The sequence below is a fragment of the Anser anser genome (assembly GCF_964211835.1).
Source record: "Anser anser genome assembly, chromosome: 2".
NCBI lineage: Eukaryota > Metazoa > Chordata > Aves > Anseriformes > Anatidae > Anser > Anser anser.
In genome coordinates this window covers 93,803,394-93,822,654 of record NC_139721.1, presented here as the reverse complement: position 1 = coordinate 93,822,654, position 19,261 = coordinate 93,803,394, and the positions used below count along the sequence as shown (strand labels likewise).

General features: G+C 41.3%; 1 protein-coding gene across 8 annotated transcripts in view; it reads right to left on the bottom strand.

The window, feature by feature from the left end:
• Nucleotides 1–19,261, bottom strand: part of TPPP (tubulin polymerization promoting protein) — a 51,888-nt gene that overhangs the window by 10,127 nt on the left and 22,500 nt on the right. The window contains exons 1-2 of one of the 8 annotated variants that reach the window (XM_083824279.1): nucleotides 8,780–18,656; nucleotides 8,219–8,289 (exon numbers count right to left, since the gene is read on the bottom strand). The exons of the other annotated variants lie outside the window; for them this stretch is intronic. Coding sequence (XP_083680405.1) covers nucleotides 8,219–8,289; nucleotides 8,780–8,830 — 122 coding nt within the window. The 5' untranslated portion in view covers nucleotides 8,831–18,656. Of the gene's footprint in view, nucleotides 1–8,218; nucleotides 8,290–8,779; nucleotides 18,657–19,261 lie in introns of those variants that run through there. 8 annotated transcript variants of the gene reach the window in all.

Here is a 19,261-nt window from a genome sequence, read left to right as displayed (position 1 = left end):
GAAGTGAAGAATGTAATCCAACTTTTCATTAATCAGAAAAACACATTACACGTACTGCAATTAACTACTTGGAATTTGTCCAGGACTCTCATTAGCAGGATTAACATCCCTCTTCTGATAAAACATGTCCAAGGATTTTTAACTAGCTCAAGAGGTCAAGACTGCATTTTGATTTGCCTCTCATTTAGAAAAACATTGCACTGACAATCACTGTAAAGATTCAGCCTAAGACCACACTAAGGCCCTTGTTCAGTATAGACTCAAAGCCAAATCTAACATACAGACCTTTCAAATGAATTTTTCTGTAGCATAGTGGTTACCTGGTAGTCTCCAATCAGGACTGCTACAGTTTAGCTTGGATCGTCATTCAGGACCACAATGGGAAAGGCCTTACCAATCCCAGCAGAAACTTTTGAAGTTAACAATGACTCCTTACCAAAAGCATTCTATTCAAGCATACTGTTTTTATTGTTGTCACTGTTGTCATGTTTGTTTTTCTGTCCCTCCCTTGCACCACCAGTTCTTTATTAACCCATTTAAAATGTTTGGGTTTGCACTTAGAAGAGTAAGACATATTTATTTTTAATTTTTTTTCCCCGTGAGACATGGCTATTCCTGCCTCTCACATTTGGTCTTTTCCTTGTCACAACAATGTGGGGAAAGGGGATGAGTTTTTCTCCCTCCAATTTAAGGTATAAACACAAAATTGATACATATGTGAGCAATGCTGTATTGCTAGTAGACACAAGAGAAAAAGAAATGTGCACCATGGCAGCTATTCTTCACCAGCAAAAAACAGTAATTAGAGTAAAACTAAAAATAGGATTGCCATTAAATGATTTTTGAGCTATATCCCGCATAAAAGTACCTGAAATAAAACAGGAATGGGGGTGGGAGGAATGGAAAACAGTAACTATAGAGGGAATGCGGAAAAAGAAGGCTTTTATGAAGACACATGTCATAAGGGTGGCCACCTCAATGAAAAGAGAAAAATATGTATGAGGAGCATTAATAATATATTTTAAAGCCCTGTGCTTTATTATAACATTTACGGTTAAGAAACCTTTAGGAAGGATATGTCCTTATATTTGTTTTAAGCCATGTTTATCACAACAAACCTATTTACTCAAATGCATCATCCTCAGTGGAAGAAACTGAAGTAGTACACATGAAATTTTGCTTCTATCTCTACCTTTGGGAACAGATTGATGATACTCAGAAAAATATTAGGAAGCTTCCCATCACTTCCCCTTTCTTGATGGGTCACTTCTTATGTGACCACTACAAAGGGGGAAGATTCTGAACTAAAACTTTAATTCCTCAGTTTGCTCTTTGGAACCCAGGTTCACATATGTAAAAGCATCATCAGTTCTGAACCTGAACATCAGCATAATGAATATAAAAAGTATAAAAGAACAAGTGCTAGCCTAGAGCAAATTGTAACAGCAAGTAATAAAGTATTCATTTCCAAATAGTACCACTAACATTGTCCTGTGATCACAAGATTAGAACAGTGCAATGTGAAAACTTAATGTTGCAAATGAGTACTTCTATATTATTTGGACTTGTATACTATTTGGACTAACAATTTTCTATAATTTTCTATAATTTTAGGTGAAAAACTAGACAAATAGACTCCACATAATGCATACACAAAATTCTTGAACAATATTAGAAATCTTTTTCTACATAGCACTGTTAACACAGTTGTGTTAACACAGCACAGCCTCCAATGTAATAGTTTTCTTTCTTAATCTCTGAGCTACCCAAAATCATCCTGTGCCAATGGTCACATTTCCTTTCAATTTTTTTAGATTGAAGAGGGGAAAGGTAATGTAAAAACAGTCAGAGAAGCTTCTATTCTTGCTAGCATGCCAGGAGGGATTACAGCAGTATAAACTAACCAAGACTGTTTTGCAGTGGAAGTTGTCATCTTCCCAAAAGTTTGGATCTGGCAACATCACTAGAGGTCGGAGCCCAACAAACAGTTTTGCTTAAACTCTTGTCTGATAAATTTTGTTTGTAAGGTTTATTTGCTCTAAATTCACCATGGACTTGGGTGTCTCAGTCAACCTAGATGTCACTTAAAACTTGACCACATTCTCTTTTGTACATCAGAACAATCTCGATTTTGAATACTCCCTATATTTACTCTATTCCAAAAAAATTTCACACATTCAGAAGACAAAAATGAAGGATTGCTCTGGCAACAGAATGCCTGAGTGGCTTATCTGCCATGGTTTCTGACTTACTGGCACAGTACATTTACTCAGGCAACTTCTGGTTTGCCACTCCTGCTCTCACACCCATGTAAGAGTCAAGTAAAGTTCAGACTTCAAACTTTGGCTGTTTCTGCTCTAACTTTACCTTAAACACAAAAAATAAAATAAATTTTGAAGTGAGAAACGTGTGTGGCTGTTTAACAAACAACACCATTATGAGAGTGAGAGATGTTTCTTCTAAAACATTTCTTTTAACATTAAAAATACATACACACAGATGGATTTTTTTTTTAAAGTAGCAATCTGCTACACTGTAAATCCACTACAGCTAAAGCTCCTTAATTTTCATTTATCAATAGAATTTTCAATTTGCAAATACAGCTTCAATAACACCAGCAGCTTTATCATCATTACTGTAGTATTTCCCAAATCACTAACTCCTCCTGTTCATTTAGTAGAACTGACATTTCTTTTCTTGCCTCTTGTGATAATACACAAAGTCTTCTTGATGTAGTCTGTGAACATAATGTACATTAGTAGCAATGGTTAGAGATATTTGTGTGGTATAGGTTGACAGAAAAAAGAATCACAGAATCGTCTAGGTTGGAAGAGACCTCCAAGATCACCTAGTCCAACCTCTGACCTAACACTAACAAGTCCTCCACTAAACCATATCACTAAGCTCTACATCTAAACATCTTTTAAAGACCTCCAGGGATGGTGACTCAACCACTTCCCTGGGCAGCCCATTCCAATGCCTAACAACCCTTTCGGTAAAGAAGTTCTTCCTAATATCCAACCTAAACCTCCCCTGGCGCAATTTTAGCCCATTCCCCCTCGTCCTGTCACCAGGCACGTGGGAGAATAGATCAACCCCCCACCTCACTACAGCCTCCTTTAAGGTACCTATAGAGAGCGACAAGGTCGCCCCTGAGCCTCCTCTTCTCCAGGCTGAACAATTCCAGCTCCCTCAGCCGCTCCTCGTAAGACTTGTTCTCCAGACCCCTCACCAGCTTCATTGCCCTTCTCTGGACTCTCTCGAGCACCTCCATGTCCTTCTTGTAGCAAGGGGCCCAAAACTGAACACAGTACTCGAGGTGCAGCCTCACCAGAGCCGAGTACAGGGGGACAATCACTTCCCTAGTCCTGCTGGCCACACTGCTTCTTATACAGGCCAGGATACTGTTGGCCTTCTTGGCCACCTGAGCACACTGCTGGATCATATTTATGTGACTATCAACCAATACTCCCAGGTCCTTCTCTGCCAGGCAGCTTTCCAGCCACTCATCTCCCAGCCTGTAGTGCTGCTTGGGGTTGTTGTGCCCCAGGTGCAGGACCCGGCACTTGGCCTTGTTGAACTTCATACAGTTGGCCTCAGCCCATCGAAAGCCTTACTGAAATCAAGCTAGACCACATCCACAGCCTTTCCCTCGTCCACTAAGCACATCACTTTGTCATAGAAGGAGATCAGGTTCGTCAAGCAGGACCTGCCTTTCATAAACCCATGCTGACTGGGCCTGATCACCTGGTTGCCGTGCAAGTGCCGCGTGATGACACTCAAGATAATCTGCTCCATGAGCTTCCCTGGCACTGAGGTCAAACTAACAGGCCTATAGTTCCCCAGGTCTACCCTCCGGCCCTTTTTGTAGATGGGCGTCACGTTTACTAGCTGCCAGTCAACTAGGACCTCCCCTGATAGCCAGGACTGCTGATAAATGATGGAAAGTGGCTTGGCCAGCTCCTCCGCCAGTTCGCTCAGTACCCTCGGGTGGATCCCAACCGGCCCCATCGACCTGAGTACATCCAAGTGCTGTAGCAGGTCGCCAACCATTTCCTCGTGGACAGTGAGGGCCACTTTCTGCTCCCCATCCCCTTCCACCAGCTCAGGGTACTGGGTATCCAGAGAACAACTGGTTTTACTGCTAAAGACTGAGGCAAAGGCGGCATTAAGCACCTCAGCCTTTTCTTCATCTCTTGTAACTAAGTTTCCCCCCGCATCCAGTTCCAGTAAAGGATGGAGATTCTCCTTAGTCCTCCTTTTTGTGTTGTATTTATAAAAACATTTTTTGTTATCTTTAATGGCAGGTTAAAGGTACCACACAAAACTTCCTTGAAGTAACGAAGGTTTGTACTAGCCTCTGCTAAAGGGAAACATTCATATTTCCAAGATGGTTTACGATGGCTTACAGTTTTCACTTTCAGCTCTCTTTGGGCTAAACGGTTCAGTATTTAGACCCCCAAGTCACAGCCAAAAAAAATCCCAAACTAAAGTGAGGTCCTTAGATAGGTTAACCAGGCTGCTGGAATCCTGCAATCTAATGGGAGTAGTTACATATCCTGTGAAGATTTTTTTTTTTTTTGCCAAGTTTCATTCAAGAATGAAATTACGAAATTCAGACATAGAATGCAGAAAACTTCCAAATTAAGAAGAGAAGACAGTTTCCTGAGAAAATATGAATACTGCATGACTAACCCCAAGCAGGGACTTTGTAAAAATTTGACGAAAATATAGCTGAAGGGATAAGGGGGTGAGGGGAGAAGGAAAGATACTGCAATACAATTCTATTAGGTTCTTTGAACAGTGCTATCTAATACCTCCAAAGAAAGGTGGTAGTAAAAGAAACAACAGGGAACACAAAACTTGAGGTATCACCCTGCATCAGAGACTCCTACCCAATTAAGGGGCAGAACTTCCTCATGAGGTGGAGCACAGAGGTGTAGGCACTGATCTCTTCTCTCTGGTGACCAGCAATAGGACCGGAGGAAACAAACTGAAGTTGCGACAGGGGAGGTTCGGGCTGGCTATCAGGAAAAGGCTCTTCACTGAGAAGGTGGTCAGGCACTGGAACCAGGCTCCCCTGGGAAGTGGTCAGGGCACTGAGCCTGCTAGAGTCCAAGAAGCACTTGGACAATGCTCTCAGACACGATTTGATTTTTTTTTGGGGGGGGGGGGGGGGGGGGGGAAGGGGGACGGGACACCCAGGAGTTAAGACTCGATGATCCTTGTGGGTCCCTTCCAACTCAGATATTCTATAATTCTATGGTATATACTGTACAGCACATAGAGCTTTACATTGTTACATATACGTGGCATGGTATTAATTTATTGTTTTTATGTTGTACTGTTTTCCTGCAAGAGTCAATTTGCAGTTTTGTTTTACAGGTTGTGAGGATATACTCGACTTGCTTCTAAAACAGCAATCTACCCTACAGCTGGTGCTAGCAGAGTGTGAGAGACTAGATGTTGAATTGGCTTTCATGGAAAGTTATCAGCGGTCCTCACTGAGAAGATTTTTATGTCCTAAATAAATATGTATGTAAAAATTATATAAGTAAGATTCTATTCATCTTACCCTGGAATAAGAGCAAACAATTCCAATATTAAATACACAATTAACTTGCCACAATTTAGAAAATTTAACCTCATCCCAAACGCTGCAGTTATGGATATTAGTATACTGAACATCATTCTTGCCCTGAGATACCACATTGTCAGCAAGTGACAGTTTGGAGAAGTACTTACTTTTTGCTTCAACTGGTAAAATCAGTGGCTTCAAGCAAAATGTCAGCATCATAACTGTGATAGTAATTCAGGAAAAAAATGTGTAAAGACTAATTTTCTGAGTATAAAAAAACAAGAGTTGCTAGATATTGCTAACGTAAAGATGTAATGATTTGTATTTGGAAATCAAACAGAAAGGGCCTTTTTGTATAAAGCAGAAATCAAGAGGGCAGTACATATTTAGCAGTTTTCCTTGAAAACTCCATTCATTCAAAATGGCCAGTGTTGATTCAAGTTGGATTTGCAAGTCAAACTGAAAACCAGACTATTAAATCAGCAAGAAGAATTCATATCACAGCAGGATGAAAACCGAACAACTTCTGTAACTGACTGCTCGGTATCCTTTCTATAAGCTTTCTTCATTTGGCTAGTAGAGAACTAATAGGCCACAGTCTGTTGTCAGAAAATATGATCAAGCTAAGTCTGCACATTTTGATTCAGCAGATTTGCCAGCTACACCATCCAACTTCAGCATCATGTGAAGCTTTCCCATTCCTCTGATCTGAGGTGAAGTGATGAAAGAAAAAACTACCTGTTTGGAAGAGAAAACCACAGTTCCAGCTCTCCTGGAAAATTAATGAAATAATTTCTATTTATTTTTACTATGAAAGCTGAGAAAACCAATCATGCTATTTGTGGCTATGTAAACAAATGATGGCCTGCTAGAACACATGGCAAATGCATTAGTACTTTCAAGGAAATACTAAACTGAGTATGTTTCACTGTTCAGTTTAAAATGGTACCAGCTTACTGGGAGCAAAAAATTTTTAATTAGATTATAGTCATTATTCTCAGATTTGCATGCACACCACTCATTTTGTTTGTTACACTAAAAATGACCTAAACTCAAAACACAAACAGTCCACCACCATTTTCGTCAAACACCTATTTTTAATACAATGCTTGAAAAGTACCAGAACTCTTTACTTTTGGATATGCATAAGTATAATAACAGAGTGGACATCAGCTATCACAGGGTATATGTTTTCTTTCATCATAGCAGCTTTTCCTACATTCTCCGTCCTGTCCAACTATCATTGTTTTCTTAGACTTGAAACTCTTATCTATTAATTTACAAAACACTTGAGATAAAAACAAAAACAGCAACAAAGAAAACATAAGACCCATGATATGCCAAATTACTCCCTTTTTTCTTCCTTCGTCTATAATCTCTTTCAAGAATACCACATCACCTAATTCCCAGGAGTACACAGACCAGAAATAGAGGTATGCTTCAGATGGCTGTAAACATGTATTTGGAACCACTTACAACCTTCTTCCTAGAGACAAGTGTAGAGCTGTAAATGTTCATCTATGCATACTGCTCACAAACCTGCCAAACTTTCCATTGACACCACACTGAGAATAGTATACTCATTTTACCCACAGCAGCACACTGATCTCCACCTAGCTTACAAGTGCCCCCGACATCTGCTTCCACACAGCATCCATCACAGGAAGAATATGTCAATAGCTTAAATTTGGAAGAAACGTCAAGACTACCAAACAGACACATGGTAGATTGAGCATAAGGAGTATCAAAATAGGGTTCTTTATGTTCTCCTAGTACCACAAATTAGTTTGGCATGCAGCAGTACTAGCAATTACATGAGGGGAAATGATTGGACAGGGCGGTAAACAATGTTGTCACCACTTTTGATCATCTCATACCACAGAGCCTCATTCTTGCAGACTTGAATGTACACTTTTTTGTGAAATACAAATTGCATGTGACAATGAGTACGAAGTGCCTACTGTCTCTTCTATTGATCCTCACTTCAGTAGCTTCTCATATTACTCCCACACTGCTCTGGGTCTCACAGTCAGCTAAATGCTCCATTCTCAGTGCTGCCAGTTCCCTTCAGAAGCTCAACAAACAACACCCCATGCTGAGTAGCAAATACCTCAAATATCATGATGCAGATAAATCCAGGGTTAACTGGTACATTGTAATGAGTATATCTGGAGATCTTATATAACTTAGGTCAGTGCTTATTGATTGGAGTCTTGGTCTCTTATACCAATTTCTCAGTTGCAGTGAATGAGCTACTATCATGTTATAGTGTCACTGTATAGATGTTGCTAGCTGATAGAAAAACAAAGTATCATTGTTATGATGATATAAAAGCTATCAGTTGTATCTTTTGCATAGCATTAAAAATACAGCCACTGACAGCACAACTACTCCAGTCATTAGCTTTCTTTTTTTAAACAATATTTGCAGCTCAAGGGCACAGAATAAAGACCCATCTGGGCCACGAAGCAAGTGCTGTCATGTGTCATGAGAGTCACAGCCTGGTGCCAAACATCACCACTGTTCTGCAGCTGCTGGTGCTCATGATCACAAATGGCACAATGCACTGCTATATGAGCAGACACAAAGAGAAGAAACGTCAACCGGATTAACTCTTCTCACCAAGTGATGGTGGCTTACCCATCTCTAGAGTCTTCTACTTTTATATCTGTAGAAGGAACACTCCAGAAGGCTTTTGGAAGTACATACACCTGCAGATAATAAGAAAAAAGTTTCCTCTGGCTTCTTGAGAATACATAACTTTTCTGGGCTTAGGATACTCAAATTAAAGTGCCTGAATCTTCTCCTATAAGGAGACCCAATCAGAGAATCTTACTGACAGTCCTCGGCAGATTTCCATTTCCCTGGAAGAATAACAGCCCTCAGAACAAACACAGGAAGTGAAAACTGTAGTCTTTTAAACCCTGACAGGCTTAACTAGAGAACAAGATTCCTCTTTCTTTCTTATGAAAGTCTGCCACTTCTGGCAATTTTTTTCTTCTAACATCAAGAAAACAGGTAAATCAAAGAACAGTTTATAGAGCAAGGAGAACTTCAAAGGGCTAAACATTTAATTTCTTCTGTTTTGATAATGAGGTGCATAAATACACTCAAGAAATAGAATCCCTGAGACAAAAAAGAACTCTAGTTAAAAGGCAACAAGGACATGCACACACACACACAATCAAAAACATACATTACCTCAATATTTCTGCAGAATATAATATAGCAGTTTGCTGAAGAAAAATGCATACACTGAAAGTCATGCTGCTCCACAGGCTTGGCCTGTTTGTGACAGAAAAACTGCTTCAATGCAGCGAAGGGAGCATGAATTTTCTGAATTCAACAGGACTTCTACCTCAGCTTTGGTATCAAAGGCTTAGAAGCATCCTGAGAAGTTTGTGCCACAAATGTGAAAGGAGGTAAGACTTCAGTGTAAGATTAAAATATCATACCTTTAGGACTACTCCTACCAAAATAAGGTTGAGGCAAAAGGACGGGGAGGAAAACTCAGTGCTACTAATGTAGTGTACTTCATTTTCTATCAACATTTCCCTCTAACGAAGCATGCAATGTAAAACACCCAGCTAATGCACCAAGAAATCTGCAGCATTCACCTGACACAATGTAACAGGCTGGACAAACAGGTCAGTGAAACATCACACAATTATAACTGTATTGCTTCCATTTCTAGAGCCAGCACAGTCTGTGGCAAACTCTCATTAGGTGTGTACCACGAAGCACTGTTCCAAACATGTAATAATTCCCAAAAAGCATGTCCAGAATCAATTACTGGGAAAAGCTACTAGTCTTCTGTAATACCAGACATTCAAAACAAAACAACAAAAAAGAAATGTAATGGTTTTCCAATAAGCTCCTATCACTACTAAAACAACTTACCTGCGAATAGTTTCCACAGCTTGCAATCACTGACAAAGATTCAGATTTGATTTAAAGCTGTTCTATGAATTAAAGAGAAACTTACCAGCTTCGTGCAAAAATTTGCAGTAATTTTTTCACCTGAATTACAAAGGTGAAGTTAGTAACATTCGCTTCCTGCCTCACATATTGCGTCTTTTTAGAAATCAGTAAATCAAATGAAGTACTGGGGGCAAGAATTGCCTAACAAAACGGCACACTGTGAGAAATACTTCCAAAAAATCATTATTTATTTATACAAATTCAAGCATCTTTTCTCGACTAATACAATTTGGGTGTCATTATGCATGCCACCATATGTTAGGGTGTATTTTAGAGACAAAAATTACTTCCTTGTAGTGAAGTAAAAAAGTTTCCCAGAGCATCTTCCATCAAAAACTTCATTCCACCTCTACCCATCTTCGGATTAAACAAGCACTTATTAATGACACCTAACAAACAGGCTTTCAGAGTTACACGAAGCTCTTCCACACAACACCGTAGCTTGAATATCTTTTAATGCTATACATTAAAAGATCAGGGACTTGGAAAACATGCTCAAATCTGTACCAAATGTATGTTTGTTTTTAATTATTTGCTAGTAACATCCAGAACATTTGTAACCAGAGACTAAACTGTCAACAGACAAAAGGGCAACGCAATTTAACACAGTAGCTGGGAGCTCCTTCTTCTGTGCCACCCAGCTGTTCATTACCAATTTCACAGGGAAAAGAAAAAAAAAAAGTGGGAGGGGAAAGAGCTGACTATCCCTCATCAGCAGGAAAAATGCAAGAAGAAATATAGTGAACTGCACAAAGAGCTGAATGAGGACAATTCCCATCTAAAAGCAAGTAAGCACTCCGCCTTGTTTTTAACAGTGTACCACAGACAAATTTTCTCTCTTGCCATATAGTAATTCTGCTCCTGATCTCCAAGTGCTTGACCGCTTACTATCTGCAGTAAGTTATACCTACTACTTACCTACCTCCTATAACTTAAGTTATACCTACCTACTTACATTTTTCTAGAGGCAGCAAACCACTTGGAGCAACTTCCTTCTTTCCTTTCTGTGAACTCACAGAAGCCTCCATTTCTCTTCTCTGTCTGGAAATATAGTTAACCAAAAAGTGTGCATATCACAGAAGATGCACATGAACTTGGCTTTTTACCCCTTCTTTTTCAAACCTATCATTATCAGAAAAGTTTTACTTTGCACAAGAGACGTAAATATAATGAATGTATAAACTGGTTGGGAACACCAGATGAACCAGCCAATGGTATTTTCCAAAATACCAAGACTTCTGGCCTCCAAGGCTGGCCATTCTTTCATTTACTCAGTTGTTTTCATTAACACAAGCCAGAAGCATAAAAGGGAAGATTATTGACAAAGGACCTGTTCATTCACCAAACGTGTATTTTTACTGGTATTTTCCTGGAACATTGTTCTGTCCTTAATAAATAAACATATATGTATATATAAAAATAACAGTACATAAGTAATCACATGATATATTGCTCCTTAACTGTGGGCCTCCAACCCAAAGATGTGGTTACCTGACCTCCAAGTTGGTGGAAACTTCTTAGAGGAGTCAGAAAAGATACGCATGCCCTGCCCTGCCCTGCCCCGCCCCTTCAACTGAATCTCCGCTCACACTAAAACCTCACTGAGAAGATCAGAACAGGTCACGGTCTCAGAAAAAGCTACACAAAGTAAAAAGGAATTGTTTTTATACCAGTAGATTTACTGATTTAAAACGATCATGTACAAATTCGCTACTTTTTACCCCTTTGTGTCAGTGTCTATAGAGAAGAACTGCTAAGATAGTAAGGAGCTTGGAGCATGTGGCATACACAGTGAGAAGCTGAGAGAAGAGGGTTTGTTGAGCCCCAAAGTGTGCATGTGGGGGGGGAGGGGGGGAGGTTCTAGAAAAAAACAGAGCCTGTTTGGCAGTGCATACTGGGGAGAAAAAAATGTTTCTTGATTTGTGTGCGTCTGTGTGCGCTGTTTTGTTTTGATTCATGGGAAAGCACGCACATGCATTAAAAAAAATGCTGAAAGTCAGGAACACAGATCAAACTTGAACAAAAAATTTGGATTTCATTCGTGCTTCTTCTGCTTAGCACACAAAAAGAGAAAAAAATGGTAACTAACTCCAATAAAGCCAGACAGTAGTAACACCATTTTGATGAAGTCAGGGTGAAGACTTTTGAAGGAATAATCCCCAGTTAACACCAGTTGGGTGTTCTAACACCACAAGTCCTAACTCTATATAGATCACCCCAAACTTCCCACTGATTAGTATTCCCACTAGAACTGCACCAAAATTCATTAAGGAAGGTACCTTGTTTGTGACATCACCTCCAGGAACAATTTCAAATTAGTAAGTTAAACAGTACCTGCTTGGCCCAGATCTAGCACCCTCAATGTAAGATCGTGTAGTGCCCAGCTTTAAGGAGCGGATCATATGTTGCATACTCAGGATTTACAAATGACCCTTTTTCCTCCCCTGTAATATTAGCTCTAGCTCCAGCTCCCAACCATTTCAAGACTCCAAGCAGCCACAAACTGTGGGATCTAGTAGCCTGATTACCACGACGAAGTCAAAATCTATGTGCCAGCACTTCTCTGAGAAAGAGCTCTACATTCATATTGGTGATGAAGATGAAAGAGCACAGATTCCCATTTTTTTTGTTTGTTTTTGTTCCAAGATGGGCTTTTGGTGAATCCGCCTCCCCAGTCTCTAATGAGACTTGTTCCAATTCAGTTGCAAAATAGTCCTCTTAAAGCTCTAGATAAGCACAAGACTGGGCTCTTCTAAGTCAGCCCACTGGTTAGAAAATAATATTAATTAACCTAAAAAAAAAAAGAGAGAGAGAGAAAAGAAAAAAAAGTTGAAGGACGATGACAAACTACATTGAATTCTGCATGCGTCACAAGCATCACATTCTCCCTAGACCTAAGCAAACAGCATCTTAATTCCTTTAGGACCTTTAGGCACATAGGCAGATTAAATATGAACTAATTACAACAGTAACAGTATATTCGTCTGCTTTAAGAGATGGATAACTTCTAGCTAATGTCCTTATTTTATGAGTCAAACATGCACACATACCTTGTTTCTATAAAATTTCCCCTCTAACTTCAGAACAGCTGTTAATTTCTATTATCTCTGCAGGAACGCGAAATAATGTACATATTTTCTGCTGCCACAGTCTACATTGTACCATACATTTGTATACATTGTATACATTGTACCATATTGTTACGCACAATTTTCTTTAGCAGCAGTTTTTCAGGGATGTTCAGATTAGATACAAGTGCAATAAATAAAAGTAGTCCATTGATAATAACAATAAATCAATAATCACATGCAGCCTATTGACACTGATGACCACTGCCAGAAATTCTACTGTACAGTTCAGTAGTGACATGAATGCAAAGATTTTCCTTTTTCTAAATAGGAAATGTTTATCTACAGAACAATTAATGCTTTAGACAATAAGTGATCTCACAGAACAGCAACAACAAAATGGAGAGCCAAGATACCTGCTCAGACTCAGGCCTATTCTGTGTCCACAAGGTAATCACTATGAGACTTCTTACTAGCACAGCCCAGTGCCTGATTTATTCATATTAATAAATTCACAGAACAATTCAGTTTGGAAGGAACGTTTGCATATGAGCCTGAATCCAGTACAAACCCTCAGTCACAGCAAAGCTCTAATGATACTGCTCAGATACTTCTCCAGCCAACTCCTGAACACTTCCAAGGATGCAGATTCTACCACCTCTCTGGGCAACTTATTCCAGTATTTCAGTACACACAGTGTAAAAACAACCACCACAAATGTATTGGGTTTACGTGGCAAGGTTTTGGTAGCTCAGGGCTGCAGGGGTGGCCTCTGAGAGAAGAATACAGAAGCTGCCCCGTGTTAGATAAGGCTCTAAAGGGGACCCGCTGCTGCCCAGAACCAAGCCAATAAGCAACATTGTTTGTGCCTCTGTGACAGCATTTTTAAGAAAGGGAAAAAAATGCCGTTCAACAGCAGCTGGGAAAGAGGAGTGAAAAACAGCCTTGCAGATAAGGTCAGTGAGGAAGGAGGAGGAGGAGGAGGAGGTGCTCCAGGCATCAGAGCAGAAGTTCCCCTGCAGCTTGTGAAGAGGACTATGGTGGAGCAGGTTGTCCCCCTGCAGCCCGTGGTGTACCACGGTGGAGCAGATTTTCATGCTGCAGCTCATGGAGGAGCCCACAGTGGAGAAGGTGGATCTGACCTGAAGGAAGCTGTGGCCTGTGGAGAGTCCCCCCTACCAGGGGAACCACGCTGGAGCGGTTTGCTCCTGATGGATGGACCCTGTGGTATGGACCCATATCTGGAGCAGTTCTTGAAAAGCTACTGCCTGTGGGAAGCCTGTGCAGGACCCGTTCAGGAAGGACAGCAGCCCGTGGGAGGGACCCTATGTTGGAGCAGGGGGAGAGTGACCATGAAGAAGCAGCGGGGACAAAGTGTTATGGACTGACTGCAGCCCCCATTCCCTCATTCCCTTGCACCACTCGGGGAAGAGGTGGAAGAGGGGGTAAGATTTTTTTTTTTTCCTTTTGCTTCTCACTGCTCTAGCTTGTTAGTAACAGGTTTTATTAAGCTCTCTATGCTGAGTCTGTTTTGCCCATGACGATAATTGTTGAGTGATTTCCCTGTCCTTATCTCAACCCTTGAGCCCCTTTTCATCATATTTTCTACCCTTTTCCCTTTGAGGAGGGGGAGTAAGAGAGCGGTTGTGGTGGAGCTCAGCTGCCCAGCTGAGTAAAATCACCACAACAACCAACAACTTAAAGATGAAGTCAGACTCTGTACATCCTCCAATCAGGTGGCTATAGAGTGCAATAACATCTCCCCTTAGCTTTCTCCAAGCTGAACAGGCCCATTTCTCTCCACCTCTCCTCATGTGTCATGTGCTCCAGGCCCCTGACCATTGTGGTGGCCCTGCACTGGGCCAGTTCCAGCATATTAATCAATTCCTTGCATCAGGGAGCTCCAGACTGGACACAACACTCCAGATACAGTCTCACAAGTGCCAAATAGAAGAGAAAAATCACTTCCATGGACCAGTTGGCTACACCACTTACTCAGGCAGCCCAAGATGCATCTGTCCCTCCTTGCTGCAAAAGCTCACTCGCTGCAAGGACTGCTGCTGACTCTTGTTCAACTGGCTGTCCATCATAACCTCTAGATCCTTTCCTGCAGAGCTGTTTCAGAGCCTATTAGACCCTGGTCTGTTGTGTTGCATAGGGTTATTCCATCTGAGATCCAGGATTTCGCATTTACTTCTGCTCAACTGCACAAGGCTTGTTTCTTGCCTGTTTCTATAGTCTGACAAGGTCCCTCTGAACAGTACCCCTGTCCTCCAGCATATTGACCACTCCTCCCAGTTTGGCATCCATCAGTCACAAACTTGCTGAGAGAGCACTTTGTCCCACCTTCCTGGGGGGACACCACTAGTTACTGGCTGACAGCTGGACTTTGCACCACTGATCACATCCCTGAGCCCAACCATCCAGCCTATTTCCCACACACCTTAGGGGCCACTTATCTAGCCCATATCTCCCCAGTTTGGTGATAAGGAGACTGGCTTCAAGGCCTTGTGCCTTACCGACGACATCAGGGTATACTACACCTCTTGTCCACAGTGCTAGTCATTGCTTCTTGTGATGAAAGCAACAAGGTCAATCAGCCGTTGATTTGCCCTTAGCAAGTATGGCCTTGCCACACTGGCTGCTCCAAATCACCCTCTTGTCCTTTGTGGGTTTAGAAAGATTTGTTTCACAGCCTCCATAGGGACTGAGGTTATGCTGACTGGCCTATAGTTACCTCGATGCAGTTACCTGCTTGCCCTTCTTGAGGATGTGTGTGACGTTTGTCTTCTTCTAGTCATTGGAGCCTCCCCCAGTCGCCATGGCCTTCTGAAGACAATAGAGAGCAAACTTTGTTTTTCCTCACCACGTTCCTTCATGCGCAGTCTACATTCATTCCACGTAGCCTCTCCCTCCTTCCACCTCCTGTGCACTTCCTTTCTGTGTCTGAGCTCAGTCAGAAGTTCCATATTCATCCATGCTGACCAGTTGCCATGCTTCCTCAGCTGCCTGCACATTGGAATGGACTATTCCTGTGCTCTGAGGAAGCCATCTTGAAGAGCAACCATCTCTCTTGTGCCTCTTTGCCCTCCAGGGCAATTTCCTGTGGGAAACTGAACACGTCAGGAAACCTTTCTGCTGAAGTCCAAGGTTGTAATTTTGCTGTTCATGTTGCCCACTCCTCTCAGGTTATTAAAATTTCTGGTTAACTGGTTACTGCAGCAATGGCTGCCTCAGCTCTTACATCTTAAAGTTCTACTTCAATCCATGGAAAACAAGGGAACAAGTCCACACTGATGTTTAACAGTCTAGTAAATGTGTGCTTGTTAATGAGTAAAATGGGTTTATTTTGTATCTAACAGATTTCATGTATCTGTTTTTATAAGTGAGTAACAGCTATATTGTACCGTCATTTGTAATTACATATTAAAATATGGCTGACTAGCAAAAACAAGAAGAAAAAAAGAAAAAAAACACAAAATGGGATCTCATCGCATGGACCTACTTCTACACTAAACCAAGAAAAAGTCTTTGCCATTCACAATTAGCAGACGTAATAAATGTAATAAATCTGCTGTACAAGATATGAAGCTATATGGTACTGTGTATTGTATCACACAGTATTCTGTATCAACTGGAAATGAATCACCTCTAGTCATAAAATCATAAAGTTTCGAATAGACCTCCAAAATCATCTGGTCCAACCATCCCCCTACCACTACCATCACCCACTAAACCATATCTCTATGTACTATGTCCAACCTTTCCTTAAACATCCCCAACTTCCAACACCTTCCACCACCTCCCTGGGCAACACATTCCAATGCCTGACTACTCTTTCTGAGAAGAAATGTCTCCTAATTTCCAACCTAAACCTCCCCTGGCGCAACTTGAGGCCATTCCCTTTTGTCCTATTGCTAGTTACCTGGAAGAAGAGGCCAGCCCTGAGCTCCACACAACTTCCTTTCAGGTAGTTGTAGAGAGCACTAAGGTCTCCCCTGAGCCTCCTCTTCTCTAGACTAAACAACCCCAGTTCCCTCAGCTGCTCCTCATAAGACTTGTGTTCCAGACCCTTTACCAGCTTTGCTGTCCTTTTCTGAACAAGCTCTAGGGCCTTGATGTCTTTCTTGTAGTGAGGGGCCCAAAACTGAATACAGTATTTAAGGTGTGGCCTCACCAGAGCAGAGTACAAGGGGACGATCACCTCCCTGATCCTGCTGGTTACGCTATTCCTGATACAACCCAGGATACCGTTGGCCTTCTTGGCCACCTGGGCATACCGCTGGCTCATGCTAAGGTGAGTATCAACCAACATCCCCAGACCCTTTTCCTCTGTACAGTTTTCCAGCCACTCTGCCCCAAGCTGTAGCATTGCATGGGGTTGTTGTGACCAAAGTGCAGGACCCGGCCCTTAGCCATGTTGAACCTCATCCCATTGGCCTCTGCCCATTGATCCAGACTGTTCAGGTCCCTCTGCAGGGCCTTCCTACCCTCGGGTAGATTGACACTTACCCACAACTTGGTGTCATCTGCAAACTTACTGAAGGTGCATTCACTTCCCTCACCCAAACCATCAATAAAGATATTAAAGAGGATGTACCCTAACACTGACAGCTGAGAAACACCACTCATGACCAGTCGTTGGCTGCATTTCACTCCATTCACTGCCACTCTGGACCCATCTGTCCAGCCAGTTTTTAACCCAGCAAAGAGTACACCTGCCCAAACCATGGGCTGCCAGCTTCCCCTGAAGAATAATGTGGGAGACCATGTCAAAGACTTTGCTGAAGTCATAGAAGTCATAGTAGTCATGAAGTCATGATAGTCATAGAAGGAGATGAGGCTGGTCAGGCAGGACTTGCTTTTCATGAAGCCAGGCTGACTAGGCCTGATCCCTGGTTGTCCCGCATATGCTGTGTGATTGCATTCAAGACGACCTGTTCCATCACCTTTCCTGGCACCCAGGTCAGGCTGACAGGCCTGTAGTTCCCCAGGTCCTCCTTACAAACCTTCTTATAGACGGGCATCACATTAGCAAGTCTCCACTCATCCGGGACCTCTCCAGTTGACCACAACTGCTGATAGATGATGGAAAGTGGCTCAGCAATCATGTCCGCCAGCTCCCTCATCACCCTCGGGTGGATCCAATATGACCCCATGGACTTGAGACAGTACAGGTGGAGCAGCAGATCTCTAGTGTATCTGTAGACTTTCTTGTGATATATACTCACACATAAGAGTGTTCTTAAAATCATTATCAGCATACAATAGTATGTCTACAAAACTTACCCATTTTCCATGCACATAGTAAGACTGCATAATGGAAAGTCAACCCAAATCCATCTCTTGATTCTTATAAATGATCACTATTTTCAGAATATATGTCTCTTGGGGTGGGGGGGCAGAACAGCTGTTTTGCTTTTAAATTAAAAGAAGCCTCTCAAGGATAAACTGCAAAAGGCAACATTACTTGTGGCTTCTTGGACAAGAAAGGAAATTGAATGTTAATTACAAACAAAATATAATGATGTGGTTAAGATTGTTTTCTGTTGTAGCATACCTATTTTTCTACTTATAACTGCACTACTTCACAGCTTGGTTGGAAGGGAGAGATTTATTAGCACAGATAATGTTCTGCATACCATTCTGTAGCAACTTAAAAATTATTTCCTGACGCAGGCATTTTACAGTACACAAGTTAACCATTCCGCCTACTTCTGACACAAAGTGGATTCTTCGTCAGTATTAAAATAATCTTTCTAGTATGGCAGTAAAACAGCTTAAAACTATAATGTGCTTCATCTACATATAAAGACGAATTCATATCTATTTACATATAAATTTTTAAATGGGCATCAAAAATCTGTTAAATACAAATTACTTTAGGAGAGACGTTTGTTTTGAGTGAGTGCGTGTGCCAAGTAGTAGTTCTTTTAAATATATGAAGAAAGCAAGAAGTATCAGTACCATTAAATACAGAGACAATTAATTATATTATCTATATAACAATATTATAGTCGACAAACGGTGGAGTACGTACACATTTTCACCAATAGTTATCTTGCCATCTGCTTAGTGCCAACATTATCCGTATTAATTCTTCTATAGTCTTGCGGCAATGGTGAACTACTGCTGAGTAAGACCCAACAGATCTCAGGTTGAAGCACTCCTGTAGAGACCTGACAGATCCAGGCTATGCGAACTAGACTGAACAGCTGACTGTGCAAGATGTACTAAGCATAGAATGTGGATGGGACTGTTCAGAAGTCAGGGCACAATAAAATGTGTTGTGAAGATTCTCCATGGGAACAAACACTTCCTTTCTGAAAAAGATGGAGGAGTGTTTTCTGGACTTTAGAACACATGGCTTCCTCAGCAACAAGAAAACATGTCAAAGCAACCTAAGAAACTATAAATGCAATCTAAGAGGACAATTATGCTTCCACTTAAGATATTTTTAGAGGGTGGGGAGTAAGGTATATTTGTAAAGCTTCTGTAGATTAACCAACCTTCAATAACAATCCAGTACAGAACTGAAAAAAAAATTGTTTAGGATTTAACACATAGTAACATCAAAACAAACAAATGTTGCCATGGAGACATCTACCTAAATAAATGCTCACAAAGGATCCAA